Source organism: Mugil cephalus, chromosome 7 (genome assembly GCF_022458985.1).
Source record: "Mugil cephalus isolate CIBA_MC_2020 chromosome 7, CIBA_Mcephalus_1.1, whole genome shotgun sequence".
Lineage (NCBI taxonomy): Eukaryota > Metazoa > Chordata > Actinopteri > Mugiliformes > Mugilidae > Mugil > Mugil cephalus.
In genome coordinates, this window is record NC_061776.1 from 25,790,460 (window position 1) to 25,818,173 (window position 27,714).

The window sequence follows — 27,714 nt, forward strand, 5'->3', positions numbered from 1 at the left end:
AGGCACCATTATACATGCATTTTTCAACAGTAGAAACCTTTAGCTCACAAGGCTTTGGAAACATAGACATACAAGCAGTACAGTGACCTGCATCTGTCAAACACTGCATAATGATGGCGAAAACAGCTCAGACTTACTGATTTGAACTTTGTAAGACCTTGGAAGCTGTCCTTTGGTAGCTGCTTGGAGCTACATCAGACGTGGGTCCGATTTTTTCTAGTGCACTAACCAACGTCCTGTCACAGATTGATGGTTTGTACTTAAACCAATTTCTGTAGAAACTGATCATAGAGTGTACAAAGATGGCTCCTGAAAAGTCAAAGTAGACCTAACCATGGCGTCTGGCTGCAGTATAGGTCATAAACTGCACCCTCTACATGTTATTGGATGGTACTCGGGCCAAATTAAAACACTAAAATACAGGTTTTGTGTGTGTATATATATATAACCTGTATATAGATAGATAGATAGATAGATAGATAGATAGATAGATAGATAGATAGATAGATAGATAGATAGATAGATAGATAGATAGTATAATCTAGTGTAATCTTGAGTGTCAATTTTTCGGAGTTTCATTGTGGTTATTTAGATGATACCATAGGAACAGGATGTGACATCATGATGACCAGCTGCCATGCCAAACGATCTGTTGTCAGAGTTGGAAACATTTTTTTAAAAGTAGTGTATTATTAGTACAGTGACTGGTGGAGGTACAGCAGCGTGCAGTATTAATTAAACGCACAGTAGATTCAGCCCAGAGAGAATACTGAATTCCAGATGGTCGCACTCCTTGAGTCAGTTTAGTTCATGAGGTTAGTGCTACCCAGAATGCCAGTTTACTCTGGATAGCATTAGTTAAAGGCCTAGAGAGTGGCTGGATATTTCAGTTAGTTTGCAAACGTATCCACCTCATGTAGATGTGATGTAATACTGGTACCACACACAAATAGAGCTTCTTGCTTAAATCCTGGAATGTCAGAAGTAGGCAAAAAACGAGGAGAGGAGAGGCAGTGTGGAGGATGATACCCTCTGTCATCAGATGGGGTTTAATCGTCCTTATGAAGCTGTAATGTAAATCCCATGCAGCGTGTGAGGGAATATTGCATCTTAAAGTTGCAAAAAAAAAAAAATAAATAAAAATGTTCTTTTTAGGTTGGAAGAGGCAGCAACCTCAGGTCACAGTTTTGTTTTATTTGGGGTTTTTTTTTGCTTCTTTTTTTTTTTTCAATGTGGTGACCTGACAATGTGTTGGGCTTCATTTTAACTGCATTAGTGGAGATGCTACATGGGCGTCATTATCTAAGGGACCCTGTAGGAATGGCATTATGCTTTAACTATTAAACAGTCATACAGTGCAATCAAATCATGAATGGCTGACAATTACGGTATTATCAACAAAACTATGTGTTGCAATCACCAGTGCACAAAAAAGAGAGCCACTGTTAAACATAATGACATGCTCATTCATCTTAGATTGACCAAAAATGTAACACATTTGGTTTCAGCTCTCAACTGCTTCCTTTCCTTTTTTCTCAAATATTTTCACATATTTTTTCTCAGTGGCCTTGTCTTATTTGGAAAAACGCATATCAGTGGTAATTATGAGAGTGTTTTATCACACATGCTGGCATATTTAGCAAGTAAGTTTCACATTTGAGAGTCATAACCGATTTATTGGGGCATTATTTTATTGCAAAATTAAACACCAATCTATCTATCACACCTCCCCTCTTCTGCTTCTTAGTCAACCCCAGGTGTTTATATTCTTGTTTTATATAATTTAAACACTAATATAGACAATGCAGTATTATAGACTAATATAGACTAATGTGACCACTCGTTGTCTTAACATAAGGTGTTGTTTTCTTCAAGAAATGCCACGTAGTCCAGAGTAAAACACAGTCTCAGTTTGGTTGAAGGTAACCTTTAATATAAAACATTCATAAAGTACTCAAATTCTGTCTACCTAAGGGGTCCCTCCTTTTTAAGGGTCCTAAAATAAAGTAGTGTTGATGTTATGCATGAATGTGGAGGTTAATGTCTGAACAGCTCTCTGCTGCGGTTGAAAATTACGAGAGCGGCAAGTGTGATGCGTTCTCTATAGACTCTTCACTACAAGTGAAACCTTTGTCATGTAATACATTTCCATCATTACTGGTTTAAGGAAGTAGATTTCCCACGCCCTGTACAATGAAATAAACCTTCAAGTTTAATAAATAGTGTAATCAACTTAAATTAAACCAATTATGTGGATGACATCAGAAAATGTAAGAATCAATGGCACAAGGTTCACAACTGAAGATGCCGAGATTATATACGATGTCAGTTTTCTTGCTTTTGTGCCCAGCCATGAACGAATATATGCTGGAGGCTCAGGATGACTACAGTCTTCAGTTGACTCACTAATCTCCTGGTGTCTCTCACAATGTATCAACATGTGAACACTGGCTGTCATATGGCAGCTGAGTAACTGTGACAGCCATTGATCTGTTTGTGCGCGCATGTGCATGTTTGCTACTGTACGTGTGTGTGTATGATCTTTTGTCCTCGTGTGTATGCCCGTGCACGTTTGTCGCTAGGGGCGAGATGCTGAAATTTTGCTCCAGCGAATGAGGGAATATTCCAAGCTGTCATGTGACGGTGTGATGTCAGAGAGAGCGAGAGAGGAAGAGAGCGAGAGAGACAGAGGGAGAGAGCAAGGTGCAATTTAGCCCCACAGCTGATCCATGCAGTGCTCATAGAGAGACTGAGACGACCAGACGCACACACACACACACGCACACACTCTCACTTGCCTCGCTTGTAAACACACACGCACTTTGCATATACACTTGCAAAATACATCTCCAGAGTTGCACACAGAGGCAACTGCGAGGCATCACTCTAAAAAAAGAAAGGATGCGTTTCTTCCTCTTCTTCCCAAGCTGATAACACTTTGGATATTGAGGACATAGCTGCCTCCTGGACAAGAGTAAAACGACACTTACTGAAGACAGAAAAGAGCAGGAGACGGGAAGGAAGAAAAACTACCATAAGGACAAGAGGACAAAAGAGACTAAAGAAGAGATCAAGCAAGAAAAGGACCAAAAGAAAAGGATTGAGAACAGTGTGGGAGAATGTCTTTCCTGTCTGGTTCACCCTGGCAGCAGCCTGGCATTATTAGTGGCGGCCAGGAGTATGGACAACCTTCCAATGGACATCAGCAGCAGCAGCAACAGCAACACAAACCTTCCATTAGTCTCTCCACCGCCAGTGTTCCTGCGGTCCGGGCCTCCTCTCCAATGTTGCCCTCTAGTTCAGCCTCTGCCCAGAACAGAGAGTGGCAGATGGCACCAGGAGGGCAAATTGCTACTGCCATCCAGGCAGAGTCTAGAATATCTTTGGGGGAAGATGACGTGAAATTGGAGCGAGGCAGGACTGAGGTGACACCATCTGAAATGGCAGTGGATGTGCCAGGAGTGGCAAGCTCCAAGATGCCAGTGCTAAAGATAGAGGATGAGGGGTTCAGAGGGGGAAGGCCAAAGGAGGGTGGACAAAGAGGAGGAGGAGCCTTATTAGGGAGTGCAGGTCAGAGCCCCAGCAGCCCCTTGTCTTCACACTCCTCCCCTCCCTCTTCGATACCCTCCCCTTCTATCTCACCTGGGAAAGCATTTCAAAATGCTACGCTAGACCCTAAACCTACATGCAGCCCCAACTTTGGCATGCAGCAAAAAAATACTGGCAGCAAAGATGGATTTTCCATCCAGGGATCACACCTGGCTGCCCCAAGCCAAGGACCACTTTCTCCAGCAAAGCAAGCCTTGGAGCTAGGGGACAAAAGCACACTGAACACGTTATTAACTGGAAGTACCGCTGCAAGTCTAGGAATCAAGGAGGATGGAAAGAAACCTGTTAGCACCTCCATATCTGGGAACCAACTTGGGAATCAGAAGGACAATTCAGTTGAGAGAGTTGGAAATCAAACGTTCAAGCCATATTTAGGAAAGCAAAGCGTTGATACCCGACCTACTGGTATTACTTTTTCTGCTGCTGACCTAAAAGGGAGTAAAGCTGCCACTGAAGGGTCTTCAACAGGCCCACCTGCAGCCACGGCTATCAAGGCTGCCATTGGTTTTGGGGTGGGTGGTGGAGGAGAGAGGGGATTGGAAATAGAAAACGTAAACCACACTGAAAAGGGCAAGACAGGATCATGTACTACACCCAGAAACATAACAGAGAGCAGCCTTGCAAGTCACAGCTTGTCACAGAGTTTAAGTCGCACTGAGGATGGGAGAGCAGGATCATGTGCTACTTTAAACAGAGAAACTAAAGCAGCCTGCACTACTGAACCGCCACAGAGGACTGCAGTGAGACGTGCTATGTCTGACTGTTCACATCTGTCTGTTCCTATGATAATGGCTGGAACATACCCCACTGGGGTTGGGGGCTTACCCGTGATGGCTCCCAATGTGCCAAATTTTGCCCTGATGGGTGCAGCGTGCCCGCCCAGGCCCCCTTACCCACACGTGGCTGTGCGGCGCTCGTTCACGGTCACGGACGGGACAGAAGCCGCCGCTGCAATGGCTACCATGATGTCATCCCCCTTAATGACATCACCTGTGTTGCCGTCATCCCCGCCCCCTAAAAGGCATCAGGGGAGCTGTGAGACTAGTTTTTTACTTCCTGTTCCATCAACTGTTGGAAGCTCCATTATCAGCACGCAAGACAGTAATCTGAAAACAACGGGTAAGACGTCCTTCTTGTCTGTGCAGGTGTGTGGGATGGATATAAAAATGTAGAAGAAAGAAAAGTAGGTAAAGGTAAATTAGATTATAACATAGAACAATATAAAGCTTTCCTTGCCTGGTGAGAGACCTCTGATCATTGATTTGTTCCCCAAAACTCTTGTCTATCATAAGTCTTGTCACAACCACAGATGTCAACCAACCAGAACATAGTTCTTCCAAAATAGGGACGTCACCTCCCAGCCTAGCTAGCTAGCTAGCTGCCTAACTGCATTAATGAAAAAAGATGTGGCAGACTGGTGCAGTAGCCCTATAAACATCAGTTTGAAGAAACATTACATTTCTTCTCTCCAGTAACAACTTCCACTGCTTTAATATCAACGCCTTAATGAGATGTATATTAGAAACTTGTTGGAGCAGTGTATGATGACCACCATTTTCCAGTGTCCATGAGGAGGGGTACATTAGCTAAAACATAGCCACAGGGTGTGTGTGTGTGTGTGCGTGTGTTGTCTGTTGCGTTGCCACAGCTCCTTATAGTCTAAAGGAACATAAAGCCTTAAATTCCATTTGCTTGCTAAAAAGTGGATCGAAGCAAAGCCTTTAAAGTGTCTGCAGCGGCATGAAGACTGTCCCAGCTTTCATGCTGCTTCGCCTTCATCTGGGCATGTGTGACATGTGAATATCATCATTATACAGCCAAGCGTGCGAGTGCCTACAGTTCTTTCTTTGTCCTTCTTTCCACTGCACCTCACCTGAACACATGTCATTACAGCTCACTTGCATGTGGATAAATATAGGTTGGTGGCTGTGCTTTCTTTTCCAACATTAGCAATGGGTGAATACAGGTCTATTTTAGTAAATCAGTAGCAGGCTGCCACACTTTTTTTTTTTAGTCTTGATAGAAGTCCCTTTTTGTGGCATGCAGAAGCTGTTGGTGTCATTCTAATCGAAGGCAGTGGTAAATCAAGTTAATGAGCTGAGTTGAAAGGGTTGTACAGCTGTTGCACATGTCAATACGTGAGTAATGAACGTACACAAGGCAGATCTTTACCATACTTCGAATGCCCCCTAAAGTGTTTTGGGATTTGATCAAATTTGAGAATTTGTGTAATAGTAGCCAGTGATGGATGTTGTTACAGGTTCTGTAAATGCAGTCTGCTTTAATCTTGTTCCAAAGACACAAATTCATAGGCAAATGAACAACATTTTACACTGTGGCACAATCTGCACTAATGACTAAGAACTAAAACTGTGTGCCAGCTGTTTTGATCAAACAGTTGTTAGGTTAAAATATACATGTGGACCTCACTGATACGAACACCAAATGTGTACAATATCAGTCTCTGCATTCATTTACTGCAAGAAATTAATATTTGGTTTGTTTTATACTTAACATTTAAGACTAAAACTTAAGAAATTGGAATGTATTTCTTGTCCTTTAATGCGGGCAATTACTGTTGGTGCTATGTAACCCAGTATCCACTGAAAGTTCTGTATATCATTGTGCTTTAAAACGATGACTTGAGTTTTTAGAATATTACAGATCTTTGCTTTGCAAAATAGGACACAAGTGCTGTGGGCTTGGTTGAGTCTTATACAGTATTTTTATTTGATTTTATTTAACTTGTTAATGTGTATGTGTTAGATAATGGGTTATTTCAACTGCTGTCTCTTGGCCAAAATGATAATAAATGAGAACATTCAAGCATGTATAGTAAACATGCTTCACTTTTTTGGGGGAGAATAAGAACAACTATTTATTATAGGAGGATGTTCCAAAATGTTGAAGCTGTTACTGTAAAGGCTGTCTGGCCCAAGGGTGTTTTCCTCCTGGCGTCAACACTGTCTCTGCTTTTTCTGGATGTGATTAATCCGGCCTCAACATTTTTATTGAGCGAGTTCAGGAAAACAAGTCTTCATTTTTATCTCTATGTTAGAGGTTAAATCTCTTTTAATTGCCATGTCATCTCCTAATATTGGTTGTAATGAGGTAAGTCAATATTGGAAATGAGGTCTAGCAGTGCCCACGTCATCACTGTGTGTCTGTTAATTTGATAACGGTCAGACTGACATTATCTTTCCATTATACTGCATTATTTGATTAATATTAGGGCAAATTAAAGGCTAAAGGACATTTTCATAAGTTGGGGGTGATGAAAACTGAAAGGAGCATGTAGACAATTATGGAAAGACTAGCCGAGGACTAAAAACCTAAAAATAATGTTGATGTGGGTTCTTTATTTTTATATGACAGTTAATGAAATAACTAAGTTTATTAATACACTTCTCCCCCCTGTTATTATAATTTGTTCTGCTCATTTATATTTAGTATATGCTGTAAGTGTCTGACTACGTATCCTGCAGTGCTTTTCTGCTTTTCAATGTGCAGTCGACAGAAAGCTGCGGCATTGATTAGACATTGACTCTGACTGCACTCATTCAAATATAGAGCAGCTATTTCTAGCAACTTGTGTGTGTGCATGGGTGCACGTCGGTATGTGTGTGGAGGTGAAGCGCTGTCACTGACGTGAATTGCACACATTTTAAAGCTACACTCCTACGCAGACACGCAGTAGACAGTGTGTCTGCACGTTTAGGCGTTCTTTCATTCAGCATGGAGACTAATACGCACATAGAAAAAAGGACACGACTGACAGGGGATGGGCAGCGTGAGGCTTAAATCTCGACCTAACCCAATCCTCAAACAGTGATAGTACACTATCAGTTCATCAAAAAGATGGTCTCAGCCACTCGTGATCCTAACACTTCTCACATTATCACATTTGTGGTTCACTGGCATCTGCTCAAAGTGCAGTCGTTCAATATGGGGGTCAAACGGCACCTAGGCGACCGAACATATCCTTCCAGTTTGTTTAAATGACCATTTGACGATCTTTGTCATTAAAACTAAAACATTCCTTACTCTGATTTATACCAAAAGAGACAGTACTTGCATGTCAACATGAAACCAGCTTACAGCAGCTTCCTGAGATTTTCCTCAGATGTTTCAGTCATTCAAAGCTGACTTTTTAATGCAAAGTAGAAAGATTTTTGTCAGGTTGTTATATTATCATCTCTGGTTACTGGTGGTAAGAGCACACTGCAGCATTTAAAGCAAACTCTTCTTCACAAGCTGCTTCATCAGTAGTACAATCTAAGAGCATTTGGTTTATCTGCTTGTTTTATTTTGACATAATGTGGTGAAGGGATTTGATTTCATGCTGCACACTGTGAGTAGCTTCACTCGCAACAGCAGGGCGCATTAATGTATCTTTGTTAGCTTTCCTGTTGCTTTTCCTTGGGATTTTTTCAGACTGACCTTGCCTTGTGTCAGTGTTTTAGATCATCTTTAAGTTCATAAGCAGCATTATTCTTATCTTGTGTCTTTGAAATACTGATGTCACTTGTGTAAATTACATTTTGATTACATGCATCGCATGCATTGTGTCTTGTTCAACCCTTGTGCATGTGAAGACAATTGGGATCAGAAATCACCTTCATGATTTGTTAAAGGGCACACTTCACCACAGTCCTAAAATATTGACAGTATAAACAGTGAAGTTTTACTGAATGAAAGTTCTAACTTTAAGAAAAGCTGTACAGTAATTGGGTTATTGTTGATCATGCTAACAGCCTAGAAGCTGGGCCGACTTCTCCTGCCCTCAATTTCTTTGTGAGTGTTGTTCTGGAGTTGCTCTATTGGGAACTGATAGTGCTAGGTCAAATATCTGCTGGGTCAGTCAAGTCGTCTGAACCGAACGTATGCGGTGACAGACAGAGGACTAGATGTCATCTAAGCATCTGGGTTTAATTTGTTCATAAGAGGATGTGTCTTGGTGGTTGTAGGGCTATCCATTTGCGTGTGTTTTTTCTTTGGATTGGTTGAAACGCAGATAACTAAGTCCAGACTAATATTCTGAGAAGAACTGAGTCTGGTTATGCCAAGCTGTAATTCTAATTCTAATAAATTCCATTTAGCTTAACTTTTTAACTTACTAACTTATTATAAGTTCAGTGGTGTGGGTACAATTTATTACATTCACTACAGTGTTAGCAATTAACAGCAAATGGCAAAAGAGTAAATGTTTTGTGTGTGCTGTATACAGTGTGAAAGTCATTTGGGTCATTACTCTGTGCCAGTGCAGTGTGTCAATTGATTTTCTTGACGGTGTGGTAACTTCATAGCAGTCAGTCTAGCTAGCAGGAGTTACGGCAGTCGATACTCAACTAAGGTTTATTTGAGCATAAATGATAGAAAGAAGGAAATGTGTGTGTGTGTATTTGTATGTGTGTTTGTGCTGAGAAGACCGCCTGCAGGAAATGTCCTTGCACCAGCTCTATGTCTGGTTGTGTTAGTCATGCTCTGATTTATGTGGCAGTCAACTCTCTCAGTATTCTTCTCTTTCTGTTTGCGACCAGACACACCAACGTACGCAGCTGGTTGCCGCCAGCTGTGTACTGTAGCGTGGTAGATGTAGATGGATCCACTGTGTTCTCAACCAACAGTTTCATATCGGATGAGTCATAATGCCGGTGTTGCAGGACACAGGGGTGCAAGAGCATGAGCATGAGCAGTTTGAATGGAGGTACACTCTTTCGTATGTTTTTATTTCTATCTTTTAAATTATTCAGGCAGCGTGTTTTTGTATGTTTCTTTTGGGTAGAACTAAATTGAACACAACTGAAAAGAAAGTTGCTGTAAAGAGTGATAAATATTCTCAACAACAGCTTAGGTAATCATTTTTATGTCCAAGTAAATCTGTCCAACCTGGGGGCTTGCGTTCTGTCTGACTGTTTCAACTGGTTGTGTTTCTCGACTCATCTGACTTTTTTGAACAAGCATCAGTTTTGAACCTCACCACTGAAGGATATTCTTGTAACAATCCGTCCCAGCATGTCCTCAGATAAAGACAGTGTGTTGAAAGTTCCAAAGTGATATGCACACCTTGTAACAGATTTGGTCTACAGGCCATACAACAGTACAAACTAGTTTCTCTGAAAAATGAAAAGTCATATCTAAGGATGTCACAATACAGTTTTCCTTAGTACAATTATTGTCAAAGAATTTATCCTGATATTATGATAATCACGATTATTATGTGTTGATTGATTTCACAAATCTATTCATATGTAAAATCACATGAACACTCCTTAAAGGTCTTAAAGTTTCCTTTATTTCTATCTTTTGATGCCAAAATACAATTGTATCACTAATTATATGATCCAATATTTGTATTTGTACACACATACACCTGAGCAAAAACAAAACCACTCTATGAAACGTCAGATAATTTAACGTGCAGCGTCGGTCACTGCCATCATGTGATATTGTCAACAGACCACCGTGTAGTGAGAACGCCAGCGCTCATAGGAGATAATAAACAGAAACGGACATGTCGTGTTAAACTTCTGGGCCACAATAACCTCGTTCTTTATTGATAAACCGAGCGCGGTCCAGCGGATCGAGACACTTGAGGAAGTTTACAAAGTGATCGGTGGTAATCGGTAGATTAAGAACCCCAAAGAGTAGATGTAGATACTGAGCAAGATAGTTATCTGTTGTTTACCTTAGTAGTTGCGAGTACCCGAGAGACATGCCTGAGACATGCGGCAGTGGTGTATTTGCGTCAGTAAAAAAAATATGAAGGAGCGGTGGCTAGGATTTAGGAATTGCGACCCGCCGCTCCTAAATGAATGTAGAGGAAACGCTGCGTGGGTGTTGCGTGACTTTGTTTTCGTTCCGTTTGAGTTGCCCTTAACTGTGGTTCCGCCATAATATTTTCTGACGGTATTCAGGAAACGTTACTTATTACCGTGATTAATTGTGAAATCGAGTAATCGTGCCGTCCCTAGTCATATCTTATGTCAGTGTTATAATGTGATGAGTTAAACTCAACACTCCCTGGCATCATTTTAAAGCCCCTTGTTGCTGTACAAATGAAATGGATGCAAATTGTCTCTGTCATATACCCGAAACTAGCCAGGTCCAAAACACTGCAAGGAATCTCAAAATCAAGGATATTGTAATTCATGAAGCACGCAGATTCAGCATAAAGCACAAAGTCAGGGATTTTGTAGGATCATTGATGCAGTGGTCGATCAAGGCAACAGATGAAAAACACCAGAAACCAATGGGACCCAGTTACACTTATCGACTGCCTGGAGAAGTCTGTTCAGAAGTGACCATGAAGAGTTGAAGAGTGCAGCCAAAAATCCATCACTCTGACATGGAAACAAGGCCAAGAGACTCAACTATGTAGAAAACGTAGGAACTGAGGACCAGAAAAATGGCAGCAGATGCTCTGGACTAATGAGTCCAAATTTGAAATATTTGCTTGTAGCAGAAGGCAGTTTGTTCACTAAAGGGTCAGAGAGAGCTACAATAATGTGTGTCTGCAGTCAACAGTGAAGCATGGTGGAGGTTCCTTGAAAGTTTGGGGCTGAATTTCTACAAATGGGGTTGAGGATTTGGTCAAGATTAATGGTGTCCGCAATGATGAGAAATATAGGCAGATACTTATCCATCATCAATACCATCAGGGAGGAGTATGATTGGCCCCAAATGTATTCTGCAGCAGGACAGAGACCCCAAACATACAAGGCAAAGAACTTACTTCAGCATAAAGAAAAACAACAAGTCATGGAAGTGATGGCATAGCCCGCACAGAGCCCTAATCTCAACATCATGGAGTGTGTCTGGGATTTCATGAAGAGACAGAAGGATTTGAGGAAGACTACATCCACAGAAGATCTGTGGTTAGTTCTACAAGATGTTTGCACCAACGTACCAGCAGAGTTCCTTCAAAAACTGTGTTCAAGTGTACCTACAATATTTGATACTGTCTGGAAGGCAAAGGGTGGTCACACCAAATATTGATTTGATTTAAATTTATCTTCTGTTCATTCACTGCATTTTGTTAATTGTTAAATTTTTTATACCTGCCTTTTTCAAACTTTTGCATAGTACTGTATATATAACCACAATCCAGCTGTGAGAAATGAGCTTCTCTGCTTGTCTATGGTGTCATGTAGATTATGGTGAACATTGTTCACGATGGACCATAGTCTGTTTAAGGTCCTTGCATCTGCTAATATGTCAGGGACTCCAGCTCTGCCTCTACCACAGAGCCCGCTTCTGTTTCAGTTTGTCCAGCCGCAAGTTGTCCTTTTTATTAGTGCTGTCTCCCCAGCGTAGAAGAGGGCACTAGCAATAAAAGTGTGGTAAAACATGTCCAACAGTTTCTGGTAGATGTTAAACAATCACAGTCTCCTAAGGAAACAGAGACTCTGACCTTTTTTGTATACTCAGTCTATGTAATCCCACCAAAATGTAAGAAGGACAACCAAAGTCCAAGTGCCAAACATACAGTGTGGTGTTTTCTCTTTGACTGCATGGCCACATGTGACTGGTTCATATGAGAATTTGCTCATGGACTATGTAAAGTGGCATAACATCATGGAGAAATCATAACAGCAGCAACTTGACATCATTTTAGAGGAGACAATTGTCACACAGTGAAGCTCAGAAAATAGGCAAATGAGGGGTCACAGCATACGCAGGCCTGTCCAGTGCCACAGTTACATAAGAAACAGTATGCCTCTGTGGCAACAAAGATCCCTTGTCTTTTTCTGCCCCTCAGTTCTGTTTGATGTCTGTTCCCAATCACCCTTTTAAACCCAACACATACTTTCTATTATTACACTAATCATTTTTCCTCTTTCTATTCATAAACACATTTCTACTCAATATACATGGTTTAAGATAAAATGCTAAAAGTCAAAGTTCATCAAGTTTGTGTATTTTGGACACTTGCTTTTCTGCTGTGACTCTGTTGGGGTTCCCCAAGGCAGTGAATTAGAACCACTGGTCCTGTAGACTATATATGCATGCATACTTGACAACAGACAATACAATTCATGCACACATCATGTCAGAAGATCTTGATAAGCCCTGGCATGAACACTTTATCTACTACTGCGTTGGTAATCTGAGAACTATATTCATCTAAACAAAGACAAAACCAAAATCACACCACTTTACCTGAACTTGCCATTTTCCTGCAGATTGGGAGAAAGATCTACATCTAAATCCAAATAAGAATACAACATATTAGACAATTAGAAAATTGAGAAATCATCAAGTTTATAGATGAGACAAATTGGCCCGTATAAAACTGTTCACTTCCTCTGTCAGAGTTTGATATGACAAGGCAGATATGGATTTTAAGAGTACGCTATTGGGAGTGCTTACATGAGGCAGTGCAATAAAATAAATGTGGTTGGCCTGTTTACAGATATGACCCAGAAGCATGTACCACCACGACCTACATAAAATCTTCCACATGGACATTTGAATCTATAAATAACCAAAGTAGATTGGCAAATATCAAATCACTTGATATTATAGATAAACTTGGTAAAAAAAAATACATACAAGTTACATTCGAGTTATGTTAGACTGCCTAATGTGTTCGGAGTATTCACGTCTGTGCTCAAGATTGTGATTGTCTGGTATTTTATAGGTTTGTTATATGTAACAGACGGGATTTCTCTCTGGTCTTAAATCAAATTGTTTATAATGAATTGACAAGGATTTTGTTTGATCATACAAATAAAGATGTTCATTTGTCATAATTCGAACAAATTCCTGTAAAATATTTCGGGATGGGTGGATGTGCCAACATCCCAGTCTAAAAAGAGCCTGATATTGACCACAACATTCTTTTTCTCACAGTGAAAACGGACAACAAGGACAAGCAGGAGAAGGCAGACATCATGTCCAGCAAGACGGACAAGATCGACAGCTTTGACAAGAAAGAAGAGCAGAAGAAGGACAACGGCCAAGACAAGAACCAGAAGTCTGAGAAGATCCTCAAAAACGAGGAAAAGATGGAGAAGATGAATGCAGAGAAAAACCACAAGGCCAACGAGAAGGCAGAGAAGGTGGACAAGCCAGAGAAGACCAACAAAGATGAGAAGAAAGAAGAGGATAAGAAGCCAGCTGAGAAGAAGGACGACAAGGGAGGAAAAGGCACAGCCAAGTCTCCAACGGGCAATGGTAGCAAGACCCTGCCAAGCCCTGACAGCAAGAGCAAGGTGGGTCAAACACACACACACCAAACACACACCAAACACACACCAAACACACACACACATTACTTGCCCACAGATCCACGCAATCAAGACAGCAGGGTGTGCATTGGTTATGCAAAGAGTTTGGTCAGACAAAGGTCCTGGTTTTGAACTCTCACAGGTGGTGTGTCCTTGAGCAATACACAAACACCTTTACCTGTTAGGACACAAGCAGATGGTGAAGCTGATTGCACAAGATCCCACACTGCTTTTGCTGCTTCTGTCTGTCTCTTGTGCGTCTGTGTGCATGCGGCCCTCTTAAGGTCAGGTCAAAATAACACTTTAATCCTTGGATGCGCATTGAACCTCCTCTTTTGCATCACGTTGACCAATACATAATTATCTGGGGTGAAAAGAAAGCTAGAGAGGCAGCTAACAGAACTTATTTTTCTGGGCCACATCACCGACCTTTATTTGGGACTGGAACTAAAATTATGATTATTTTATGTTTGCCTTGTTTGAGAACCATCTGTTATGCTGTCGAACTAAAATCTGAAGGTACGATAGATAGATAGATAGATAGATAGATAGATAGATAGATAGATAGATAGATAGATAGATAGATAGATAGATAGATAGATAGATAGATAGATAGATAGATAGATGGATGACTGTCATGGCTTGTTTGCTGAGAGGGATCATGTATGAATGTGATACCTGATTTCCATAATTGTGTGCTACTTGTAGATTGCTGCTCATTTCATTTTATTGGAACATTATAATTTTATAATTTATGCTCATGGCCCCTCTAAGGTGGTTACATATTTCTAATTCAATTTTATAATTTATGGGCTGTTTTATGATTGCCACATGATTGCAAGCTGTGCTGCCATATCATGCTGCCATTGCACCCATCACTGCTGGGATTTCATCTCTGCTTTTTCTCTCTCTCTTTCTGTTTGTCTTCCTCTTTCTTTCTTTCTTTCTTTTTGCTGTTATTTTGGCTCTTTCAATTCCATCATCACCAGCCTGATGTGGGTTCAACCAAACCAAACTCTGCTAAATCTCGCCCATCCACCCTCTCTACCAATGGTGAGGCCAACTCGGCCAAACGCCCCTCCCCCACTGCAACTTCTGCAAATAAAAAAAGCCCTGTACCCAAGGCAACCACACCTACTGCTGCCAAGCGGGCTGCAACAGCAAGTGGCCCCACCAAGGCTGCCAAGGTGAGTTTAAGACATATAGGTAGACATATTGCATTTCATGAAAGTTTAATGAATGAGAATGTCTTATTCAGTAAACTTGGGACAGGAAAACATACTCAGTCTGTGTTTGTGTAGACACTACCCTACAGTTAAAAAAAAAAAAAAAAAAAAAAAGATAATTGAGTGCGCTGTGTTCTGATCAACTTGGCAAAGATACAAATTGGAATATACTACCCTTTAGTCAGGCTTCTTATCTTACAAGACTTCTGACAGATTGTCATTTTCCCACAAATCTCTTGTCTAGTCTAACTTTAAAAGCACTTATGGTGCTGTATGATCTATAAGGGGTGAGAGCTTACAAGCTATGCTTCATCTCACTCCTTTTCAAATGCGTAATTCATTTTTTTTCAGTTTTGTTATTGTTTACTTCCTCAGGTTTTCATTTTTGTATTGTGTTGCGAGGGGAATTTGTTTGGTAGCAATAGGGAAATCTTGTATTGATTGCATATTCGTCTGTCCAATATGTGTTTTTAATGTCACAATAATTAATCTCTTAGCCTTCTTCCGTGTGTGTATCTTTGCCTTCTTTCCTCTTCCTGCTTTAACTCTGCTTATGTAACATCTGCATGATCAGCCTTTTCATAATGCTGGAAAGCAGGATACCTTAGCTGTTGTCTACATGGCAGTGCAAGCACACACACCTACATTCAGGTGTATGCATTAACTCTCAAATACAAAAACACACCCATAGCTGCTTATCTGCCCTCCATTTTTATTTTCAGGCTGCTGAAAATGTCGAGAAACGCCCACCGGTGCAAAAGGCCACGCCCACACCCTCTCCAGGCGCCAATAAGAATGGGTCATCTACAACTTCTGCAAGCAAATCTGCAGGTACATGAATGTGTCGGCCATGTCTCTACTTAACCAGTGTGTGTCTGATTGTGTGGCAACAACACCGTTGTCTCAGACATTTTTTTTTTTCGTTCTGCTTCAGCTGGTTCATTGCGTTGCCAGTGTATCATGACCTCTACAGCAGCACCTGAACTCTCTACAGTAGCTGGAAAAATGACTCACATTGCAGACTGGCACCACTCCAGGCAACAGGCTAACTGAATTGCTGCCATATGTTACACTTTATTGGATTCAAGAGCTGGCTTGAGACGACATCAGACTGATATTTTTATCCACGCATCGCAAACACAATCTCACCTCTCTAAGTGAGGGAGTTATGAGTCAGTCTGAGACGTGTTAGTCAAACAGGCATTTTGTGAATTTCAGCTCAGTGCCCTCGCAGAATATGATTCATTCACCCATTTCACACTCATGGGTGTTATGTACTGCAAGGTACTAATATTTCACTTTAGTTGCATGAGTGAAATCCATTACTTTAGTGAAATCCATTACTTTAGTGACTTTTGCCACTAGGGCAAAAGTCAGTAAAGTAATGGAACATCATAATCATAATGAAAATACAAAACACTAGACACCACGGCTGTATCAACAATAACTGACTCACATTATGGTCAAACCAGAACTAACAGTCCTCATGTCACCAGATGTCCTTGAATCACAGGATCATTTAGCCAATATATGAGCAGTCAGCAACTGCAAATCTTGACTGTGGCAAAACCTAGCAAATATCAGCCCATCACGTCATTGTTTTCCTTTTGGACATGATTTTGGCAACAAGAAAAGAACTGAAGTTGTTCCCAGAGAACAGAAAGAACTTTACCTCAAGATAACAATCTCACTGACTATAATATTTAAAGCATTTTTAGTCACCCTTGACTATTTGTCTAGCATTAATTCTCCTTGTAGCTTTAGTATGTTGTCCACAAAATTGTCTATTAAGTGGCTAAACATTCTTCTTTTGAACGTTGCAGGTTATTGCAGATAGCAAACAGTGGGTACATTGGTGGCTCTATTCTGCATAAAAGTTCATAATCTTCATTTTTATTTAAGTAAAGGTAAAAATAGACTTGACTATTGGATTCTTTTTTACCAGTTGTGCAAGGTGAATGTACCATTATTTATACAATATGCTCTCATGAGATTATATACATATTTAATTTGTATAGTCAGTGTAGATGTACTTGGTGAATTACCCACAGTTGTTTATCAGGGCTTCTTCATGGAAACAAATGTCTGCTATTGCTGGAAACCATATAGAGCAGAATGGTGAAAATAGACTAAACCTTGATGTAAAACCAAACCAATGGTAAACGAGCCTACAAATATTTAATGCTGCAGATCCAGGTGTTCTGTGCTTTCCATGTTACACCTGGTTGATTGACTTAACAACCACTGGAAATTATTAGTATATAGTAACACATCAGTGACTTTAGCAAAACATTGCACCTTGACCAGTCAGCTATTCGCTTGTGTATCTAGATGGTAACTTATTCAAATTATTGGAATATTGCTTGGCTCCTAATTTCATTTCTTTTAATGTCAAAGGTGTGTGTTAACTGTGACCATATATTCTGTTTTTCTAGCCACAGCTAACAAGAATGGCAAGACTGAGAACAAGACAGGAGAGGCCAAGAAACCTAAGGCTACAGGTGGGGAAAAATAAGTAAAATGCTTAAACAGTCAGTGAAGAGGTTTGTGTCGCCCGTTTATTTTGGGCCACCACTGCAGTCTCTAAAAAGTCTAGTCCACAGACTATAACTAACTAAACTTTTTTGACTTAGCTGATGCAACTTCTTTTATCGTGTGTAAATAGGCAACTACATGCGAGGCAAAACGTTTGATTTCTGTCCCTGTAGCCCGTCCTCGCCCGGCTTCCACTGCCGCTCCTGCCACTCCTGCTGCATCCACTAACGGTGACTCCGCCACCACTCATCGCCGTCGGGTCATCACCAAGCCCCCCGTGCCCAAGCAAACCCCAATGGAAAAGAAGCCGCCGGTCCCCCGCGCTCCGCGGACCCCTCGACCAATAAATGCACCAACACCAGACTTGAAGAACGTGCGCTCCAAGATTGGGTCCATTGATAACATCAAATACCAGCCTGGCGGAGGAAAGGTAGGACAATGCAGACGACGCAAGAGAGCTCTATGAATAATTCAGAAAAGCGAAGTACCTGTCAAGATTCCTGAAGTGCTTCAGTATGATTTTTTTTGTATCAGCAAACGATTTGGCACCGGCCAGTTTGTAATTCAAATAGCTGCTGTGTGCTGTACATCATAATATCATGTCTTACTGAGAAGACTTTCTCTACCCTGGGATCAGACTGACTGTCAGGGTAGATACTCTACTCATGAAAAGTTATAGAAATATTAAAGTTCTCTTATGCTCAGGAATCATGCGTGAGCTGGAGGATTTTAAATGACCAAATTAAAATGTAAGTCCTTCCAGTTTTTAATAATGCGTTGGACAGTTCTTAACCCAGTTTTAGTAGTTTCTGCTTCAGTCTCCTTAGATGTTTTGTCTGCTTGATATACGCCAATGATTTGACCCTTCTCAAACAGACTAATTTCTTTTCCACCACCACAGGACGTGTCTTGGTTGTTTAAGAAATGAGAAGCTACTCATTGCATCAGTTGGGGTTAAATAACTTGTTGCCAGCTGAAAGATAATCACCCATGCAGTAATTATTTAATAGGAGCCAAGCACCTATTTGCTTAGTTAAATCCAGGTGGTGACTTTTTTGGCCAGGCAGTGTATACGCATTCAAACTGCATTTTAAATCTTCTTCATCCTTTTCACTAAAATGTGAGGCAGATGTTTTAGATTCAATCACTCTTGAGAGTTTCCAAAAAACAAAATGAGAGGTAAAAGGTGAGATTTAGCGTGCACATTAAGCTAAAACAACAAGAATTTAACCAGAAGCTGCAGAAATGTTCTGTTAAAACGTGCAAGCATCAGAAATTTGATCTGTTACACAGGCTCTTGTTTATCAGGCAGGGCAGTGGAAACAACTGATGGCTTACATAGAAACAGTCAAAAGACTTTCAACACAAAAAGTATAATAACATTAAAGTTCCAAATTTGAAAATTGAATTGAAAATATGCCATTATCCAGAAGAAAATGTCTTTCAGTCCGGTAGCAGATCATTCCTGGTCTGACTGGTAGAGTAGAGTAGTAGAGCGATGAAGCATTGCGAATGTGTTCTGATCCTAGTGCTGTGCTGCAGTCAGGGTGATGGAGAGAGACAAAAGCACCGTGTTAACGACAATGCACAAATTAGCATCTGTACTGAGTTCATATTATCTGACACCATTAAAAGATCATCTATTACTCAAAAACACCTTTGCCTTAGAGGCTACTACATATTAATTGGGGAGAGGGCTCTATTTTGTCTTTCTGTTTCCCTTAACCCCTTTCAATCCTCCCTTTCTGCTGTCTCACTCTGTCTGTCGCTTTAATAGGATCAGATTCTTATTAATATTTATTACTGCTGAATGCAGAAAATCTAGTCCCTCAGACATCACAGTGTCACACACAGTGAAAATGGTTCTAGTTTATGCATGCTACCTTTATTCCACACGTCATGAACTGACATGGTTGACCCGCTTGACTGTGTTGCCTGTGTCCATTCAGTGTTTGTGACACTTTGTCTTGGGGAAAGGATTGTGCTGTCGCTTTGAATCACGAACGTCATGTGCTCTTCGTCTCCCCTGCCATCCGATGTAATGCGTCAGTCCAGTTCATCCACTCTTCCTTTGTGCTGTCTGTCACAGAGTCAGATCTCGACATGTGTCTCAGCCTCAGATTGCAACAGATATATTGCAAAACATGCTTTTGTTGTTTCTTGCTGAGAAGATTGATCCCACTCTCATATGTCTTTGGTTACCATGAAATCTAGAGCTGGGTCACTTGGTAGCAGGGAGAAACAGCCTGTTATTTAAACATACGACTGGAAATTAACATTAACCTGTTCTTTCATGGAGCAAAAGTAATTTTATAATTGACACAAGAGCTGTGTTATGGACAGGCCTTCACCAATGCCATATAAATACAACCTGGGAGTGTTTTAGAAAATAACTAAAATACCAAGAAAAGGTTACAGTGTCCTTAAATATATGGATCTGCCTGTACATTTTGAAATGTTGGACATAGCCACATTACATGTTTCCTCAGGCCTCCAGTCTTTAAATTTAGACTGGGACAGACTTCATGCAACCAATAAGAAATTGCACATAAAAAAAAAAACACTCTTGAGAACCAAAAGTAAAAACAAAGATTAAAATAAAATAAGGTAAAACTCTAGTAAAATAAAATAATGTAGTAATGAATATATTCCATTCATCAATCCTGCACTAAATCCTGTGTCTGGAAGGTGGGAGTTTAACTAGATAATAATTCTGGAGGATGTAGTTTGTGGTGCTGTTGAAGCGTATTTAATTAAACACTAAAATGCTTCTGTAATTTATCCTCACCCACCTCACCCTCCATTAAAATGGAGCTGTCAAAATAATATTCAGTAATATTCAACAGTTCGACAAACCACAGCCTCCAAGATGAAAACACAGTTGAATCAACTGCTCTTTAAGTTATATGAAACACATGCTGAGTGCCACGATTTAGTGCAGGTTATGTTAGAATGCATTTGTTTTCACTAGTGTACCTAATGAACCTTAAATCAGTTGCTTTTTAATTAGTGGGCTTCAAAGGAGCGGGTGAGATATTTATATTTGAATGTCAGCTGACAGTTTCACTCTCTGGTTCTAGCTTCATGTTTAACATATCGATATGAAACTCCTGGTAAGAAAGCCTACATTCAATGTTGAGCCATTTACGTATATTTGTATACAATCTACACTGCATGCCAGTCATAATTTACTCCTTCAGGCACTACTTTAATTTATTTTTTTGCATTCATTATAGAGCACCATCTTTCCTTGTGTCATTCTTTGTCTATTGAAGTATAGAATATTAATTTATGTTCTTTTGTTTTAGTTATTTGTCTGCAATACTCAAGCTGTTTCATTTGCCTCGGCTTTTATATGTTGATGTACATTTACCAGAGATGCAAATGTAAGCTATACCATTCTGTGGTCCAGAATAGGAGCACTTTGATCTCTTTTACTTTAATATCATCCTGAGACATCTATCCATATTCCATTAACCTTCTGCCTGGTCACAATCAGAGCTGCAGGCTAACACACAGCAGTCTCTGGTGCAGTTCACAAACCATTTCGCCAGCATGGGTGTGCACAGACACCATGTCTGGTCTTTATTTATCCAGGGAAATGGAATGCTCCTTTTTAGCAACACCCTATTTTATATTCACTGTGACTTCTCGCTTCCTCAGCCTGTAGCATTCAGACATGATCACATGGCCAATTAAAGTTAGATACAGTACGTGTAAAGATGGAGCGTGTGTTTATCTGCGTGCAACAGAGGAGCACAAGACAGGAAAAATGTTGCCGAGTCTCTGGTTGTCTGCATCAAACTGTAATTATTGGGCACTATTCAGTCTCTCGGGGAGGTGCACTGTGTTTTACAGGAGCAGCTCTGTTCCTGCTGTGATTTCTCCCTTACCTTTCAAAATAATCCTTCTATATCCTACTGAATCACTGACCTGTGTCATAATAAATGATACTGGCTCATTCTACCTCCTGTGATTCTGATATTGGTTTGTCTGTCACCTTTTTTTTTATATTTTCCATTCAGCAGGAGCTTATCGGGCCAACAGCCTTTCCATCCTCAGTATTTAGGAATACTACTGCTGGTGTCTGTGTGATAATATTACAATATACACAATATTACATTCTAGTAATGTGACATTTGATCTGTCTTTTTCTTTGTAACTATTCTCACCCTCTTTTTCGTGCTGATACTTGCGTGGTTTCTGGCACTAGTACAGGACAAATGTTGTTGGTACTAATCCTTTGTGCTTGTTTTTAAAAGTGTTCCATTTGCTCCACTTGGTGATTGCCACCATCCATCTGATACACTGCATCCAATCCTCTCATTCAAGATGACCCATAAATAGGCCTTCCATGTTCTTGCTCGTACTATCAGTTATTTAAATTTACTCATACACCCACGTAACATATTTGGTTCACTTTGGGATTTCATCTTTATCCATGCCTTTTGTTTCCTCCCTTTTGATTGGCTGTTACAGCCCTAACACTCGCCCGATTGGTTTCAGACATTCCTCGTTATGAACAGCCGCCACACCTGCTCTTCCACCTCAATGTGCTGTGGCGTGTGGTTGCTTGGAGGTTGTATTGACAAAGGGGCTGGTTGTCTCCCCAGGTCTCCTCCACCCCGAACAACAAGACATCAGACCCCTCCACCCCTGCCGCCAAGGCCAGAGTGAGTTCCTGCCATGAACACCCTCGCACCTCACACGCCAGTACCTCTTCCCTCCACTCTGTACTCACTGCATACACCGACAATTCTATAACTGTGCACGATACATCGCACTTTGCTGCTCATACTTACATGGAGATGACCACAAGTCTGCATTTACTTATTCTAAGAGTTTCTTATAGTCGGCAGCGGTTTCATGAAAACAAATCTGCTTCATCTCAGTCTGCTTTTTTATAAAATTAATAAATGTCCATTTGTTTCATGTTAGTGTAACAGTAGGAGAAAATACAACATAACTGAACTGTGCCAAGCCCTGTCATCTCACATATAGTTAATTGTACATCTTATCTCCATTTTCATTCATTTAAAAGAGTAGTGTATGGGAAATAGATACAAAGCTTCCCGTTTGGATGTGTTCCCCACTGCACTGAGGAGTTTGGAAGCTGGCCATTTGTGACAAACATGGGACAGTTTAGCTTATGCAGAAACCTAGCTTCCAGATTTACTTGGTAATTCCATCAACCACAATTAGCATTTTCTGAGAGTGACCATGTCCTTGTTGCTGCACATTTGGAATTTGACATACGATCCTAGTACATACCTAAAAAAAAAACGTGAAAAAGAAGAAGAAAAAAAACTTTGGTGCCTGTTGTATATTCTTAAGGTTAAATTCCTCTCGTTCATATATACATCTCAGCAGCTTTCCAATATGACCAGTGTCATCATCCATGTCTCAATATCCTCACACAAAATAGAACTGATTAAGGTGTCAGCTGTGTGTTCCTGTGTTCGTTTATTTCGAGAGTTTCTAAAGATACATGACCTCTCCGTGCGTCTTGCACCAGTCTACACGCTGCTGCTGCTGCTTGTGTGTGGACCACTGCAAACCATCACTAATGCGTCAACGCGAATGTTGAAATGTGAGAAACTGAGTCAATTCATTTCCCTCCAAAACAGACCGTTAACAAAGAAAAACACCATATGTTGATGACAGCACTAGAAATGAATACATGCAGGTTTGCGCCTGTTCTTGGGTGCTATTTGTAGATTTCAGAGAGAGAGATTCTAGAGTTCCAGTATGTTAGCATGCTGCACTGAGTGCACAGAAGTAGAAGAGAAGAAACTCTCCACTCAAATGATGATGTATAGGCTTTGTTATGCTCGCTGGATCATGGCCACCTCTCACAGATTTGTTTCACTTTCACTTGTTTCTTCACTTGCCGTAATATGGTGGAATTCTCCGAGCCCACTGCATTTTCCCTTCCCTTATAACTTGAATGAGATCCTCATTCCTCATGTATATTAAGGAGATGCGATGAACTAGAGCTTTCAGGCACTTGAGCTGTGCTGCTTGAAATCAATTAGGCTGTTTATGATGTGCTATCAGAGCGACTGAATACTGTTTACAGGCGGCTGCTCTTTCTGTGTGTGCTCACACATGAGGTGTACGTGTGCTAACTGCTCAGTGAGTCATCCTTTGCTGGTGCCACCTGCGTCATCATGCCGTTTTCATCCTGGAGAAAGAGACCAAGACAGAGAGAATGGAGGGAAGCGTCTTACGTGTGCTGCTGGGCTTTTATACAATAAAGTCAGACACAATAGATCACAACGGCACAGGAAGCTGTTGCCTTATTTAGGAAGTGTGTTGATTCCATTTCCCATTGGTAAGACTACAACAGCTTGCTTGATGCACAGAACGTGATTAGTTCAGTTTCAATTACAAATGAGACTAGATCACCACGAGTTTTGGATACTTGGACGGTGGACTAATAGGCACTGTTTATTCTCTAGTTTGACAAAAACCTTGTGAGCTGTTCTTTTTTTAGTGCTGCTGCCATACTCTTTATCCTGATTTTATTCTTTGTATCAGCCAAGAACACATCTGATCATGCTGGAGAATGTCCAAAGTTGTAATTCTGTGTAGAAGTACATACTGAAATCAAGCTGGAGATATAGTGATACTGTATGAGGCTTCAGTAGCCTGGGTTGGCCGTATGAAATGGACATTTTCCAGTGTGACGATAGTCAAAGAGGAATTGTTTTACTAAAAACACTGCAACTTATTGACTGACGGTTGAATCTGTTCAGGAAGGAACCTTTTGACAGTCAGAGTGGACAGGAGAAACATTCATGTAGTCAAATTAGTGATTGACACAAGGGCATACATTTTAAAAGATGTTTAAATGATGCCTTAGCTGTTCCTAATGTTAACGGTTATGATCTCAGTGTTGGCTGAACATTTCAATGTAAGAATTTCACAAGGAGGGATAAGGGGGATATTGAGTGTCTGTTACACAGAGCAGCTGTGGCTCAGGTGGTAGAGCAGGTTAGTTGCTCTCAATTGCAGACATCTTACATGGCGGCTTCCACCATCAACGTGTGAGTGCGTGTGTGAATGGCTGAATGACAAACATTGTTAAGTGTGACAGTATGATTGCTGCTTCTCTTATACACTACAAGTCACATGTTTGGACACACCTTCTCTTTGAACTGAATGTGAAGGCGTGTCCAAACGTTTGACTTTTAAAAGCTTACAGTTATGGTCAACAACATATTTTGTGAGGCCACAGTGTCCTTAAACTTTGACTAAATTCTGTTCAGTTCATCCTTGCATCCAAAGGAATATATGCCAGATGTGAATAAATTCCATCTAGGCGTTTCTGAGATATCAGGCTCACGAGAACAGATGGATAATTAGAAAACATAACGACTCTGGCCACAGCTATCAAGTCTTGTCAGCCGAAATGAAAAAATGCAAAATGGCTGCATTTCACTTAACAAAATTACAGGACACTTTTAACTGCAAACAAGTTTAATTTCTATTCTTTGTGTTGGTATGTGGAAGGTTTGTTTTGTGATGTCATCATAGTGTAATGCCAGTGTGCTGAGTGGGAACCTCCATGTGCTTGTAGGGTTGTTCAATAGATAGTTTGATGAGCAGCAGCTTCTCAAAACTGAAGCCAAAGCAAGTAGAGCTCCCCCTGGTGTCAAGCTGCAGCATAGGTCATAAGCTCCACCTGATTAACAGAAAGGAGTGCGTGTCTGAAATGGTCTTTTGTAATGTGCCCTGTAGCTGTCAAAATATTTATCTTCTTTGTAGCTTTAGGCTGAAACAGCAAATGACTTTAACTTTGGCTTTATATTTATATCAACACTCTACCCAATCTTTTCGAAGATTTTGTAGTAAGAGACATTTTTCTCTTGGGACGGCTTTGTTTTTTTCCCTCAAAAGTAGTCCACTCTATAAACCTTAAAAAAACATCTTTTTCTCCTGAATTAGTCACTCACAGTTGCTTCTCTGCTTATATCAGCACGTGTGAACACAAAATCCCTTACTGTTATTTTTTTGCATGTGCTCTGTCTCATCTTTCCACTGTTTGTCTTTGGCTTTTTTTTTAACTGTAGCTAATGCTGTTTATGGAAGCCCTCTGTTGTTATTCAGTCAGTATCCTCAGCATTTGGTTCCTCAATATTAGTTTTTCAAAACAAACTTGCAATGGTTTTTATTTCTTTTACAATCTGTCTCATTAGCATCCTCTGAGCCACCGTTGCTTTGTTACATAATGTCCCAAAAGCATTCTTTCACAGTGCTATGTCCTGATTAATTATCACATGAGGCGGGCATTCACGTAATCTCTGTGTAGACATAAATAGTTTGAATTAATAACAGCATAACTTCCATACTTACAGTACAAAGCTACTCTGTTTCCTGTCAACTAAAACTGCCAGCTGATCTGCTCTTTTCTGCTGCCTGTCACACATTCTTTCTTTCGTTATTTTTCTTTCACTTTCTTCCTTTTCTTCTGTCTTTTTTTCCTCCTTTCACTTTCCCCCCCCTCTTTCTTGTCTGTGTGTCTGCCTGCTTGTCTTTTTAGGTTCAGATAGTGCACAAAAAGCTGGACTTCAGCCACATCACCTCTCGCTGTGGCTCCAAGGACAATATCAAACATGTCCCTGGAGGTGGCAAAGTAAGTACTGCTGGAGCTGGAAGCAGACTCCGGTTAGGATGGATGCACATCATACTTTATGCTAATTTGGCTTTATTTGGATTGTCTTGCTGAAAATGGTGATGCACTGGGAATAATCATCGCTGGAAACACTTTGAAACCTTATCAGGCTGAATTTACATATAGCTCATCTTATGACATGGATAAGAAGCCTTTCTATTCTCTTCCTTCTTCCCTTCTGTTCTCTACTAGTCTGTTCTCTTTAGACACAATTCTGAGAATTTGATCATCTCACTGCAAGATAAAGCCTTCTCTTTTCAGTATCAAACATTTACATGAAAGCTGACCACATTTTCAAAGCAATTAAGAATGAATGCATTGTAATTAGCAGTCAGCAACTCCCATGTTTGCATTTTGGATTGATTTAGATCCTCGTGCCCACCTATCCAGATGTTGTTTCCATCTGCTCTAAACACCTGCTGCACTATCAGGTTCCATCTCTGGCCTGCTCTCACAACCACCACTTTGCTGTGTCAGGTCAATTAAACTAAATACAAAAGGTATACTGGGAATAGCTTATGCCTGAGTGAATAAATTGCTCCACAAAATGAGCAAAAGATCCTTTTAATATTCGACAAGCCTGTAATATAATGCAAACCTCCTATTTTTTAAAAAATAATTTTTAAAAATAATTTAATCACATAATGTTTTCCCATACACCTGTGTCATGACTGCTTCAGATGCAGAAATACAACAAAGCTAATCAGCCTTAACTGATCAACCACTAGGCCGTGGCTGTGGCATATGTTCAGGTTGGACATGAGACGTGTAATGTAATTAGCACTAATGTAATGTGATTACTATAATTACATTACCTGTTTATATGTGTTGTTGTTTTACATGTACAGTAAATGTAAAACAAAACCATTTAACAACACATAAAAGCACAATAAAATATGGATTAGCATGTTCCATACTTTATTTGGAGCAGCCTCACTATGGTTACTTTGTTCCTACTAACATACGCAAACCAATACAAATCATATGAGTATTATTCTTGCAGTCCAAGGTTACTACACACATTTTTGGGATTGCTTTAAGGGAACGTTCCGGTTCAGTCCTGCGGTCAGGAGTAATGGTGGCTTGTGTTGCTAATGAAACTTTCAGCAGCGCCAAGGGCTCGTGGCTCACTGTTGGTCCTCCAGTCTGTCATGAAACACGTAAATCGGACTGACCGTAGCACACACTGCCGGGCAGGTCACAGGCTCTTGAAATCCATCAGAAGCAGCTGTTGTCAGACTACCCAGGACTGTGAAAACAAACTTCTAATGACTGCCTGCTTCGTTTTTCCAGTTATAGCCTGTCCTGATTTATCTGTATAAATGGAGCCTCATTAACAAGGCTAACAAATCAATAAGGCACGTTCAGTGAGAATAAAACAGGTCAAATCAGAGAAGCATGATTAGATTAGGTGGAGAAGCATTTGTGTCGTCTG

General features: G+C 40.5%; 1 protein-coding gene across 5 annotated transcripts in view; it reads left to right on the forward strand.

Moving 5' to 3' along the window:
- The window catches only part of map4l (microtubule associated protein 4 like), an 83,410-nt gene that overhangs the window by 47,524 nt on the left and 8,172 nt on the right, over positions 1-27,714 (forward strand). Inside the window, exons 1-8 of one of the 5 annotated variants that reach the window (XM_047588777.1) lie at positions 2,758-4,728; positions 13,465-13,826; positions 14,831-15,028; positions 15,790-15,898; positions 17,503-17,568; positions 17,776-18,032; positions 22,216-22,275; positions 26,148-26,240. In XM_047588777.1, coding sequence (XP_047444733.1) covers positions 3,120-4,728; positions 13,465-13,826; positions 14,831-15,028; positions 15,790-15,898; positions 17,503-17,568; positions 17,776-18,032; positions 22,216-22,275; positions 26,148-26,240 — 2,754 coding nt within the window. In that variant the 5' untranslated portion in view covers positions 2,758-3,119. Of the gene's footprint in view, positions 1-2,757; positions 4,729-13,464; positions 13,827-14,830; positions 15,029-15,789; positions 15,899-17,502; positions 17,569-17,775; positions 18,033-22,215; positions 22,276-26,147; positions 26,241-27,714 lie in introns of those variants that run through there. The other 4 variants (XM_047588773.1, XM_047588774.1, XM_047588776.1 and 1 more) reach the window with 4 other exon arrangements.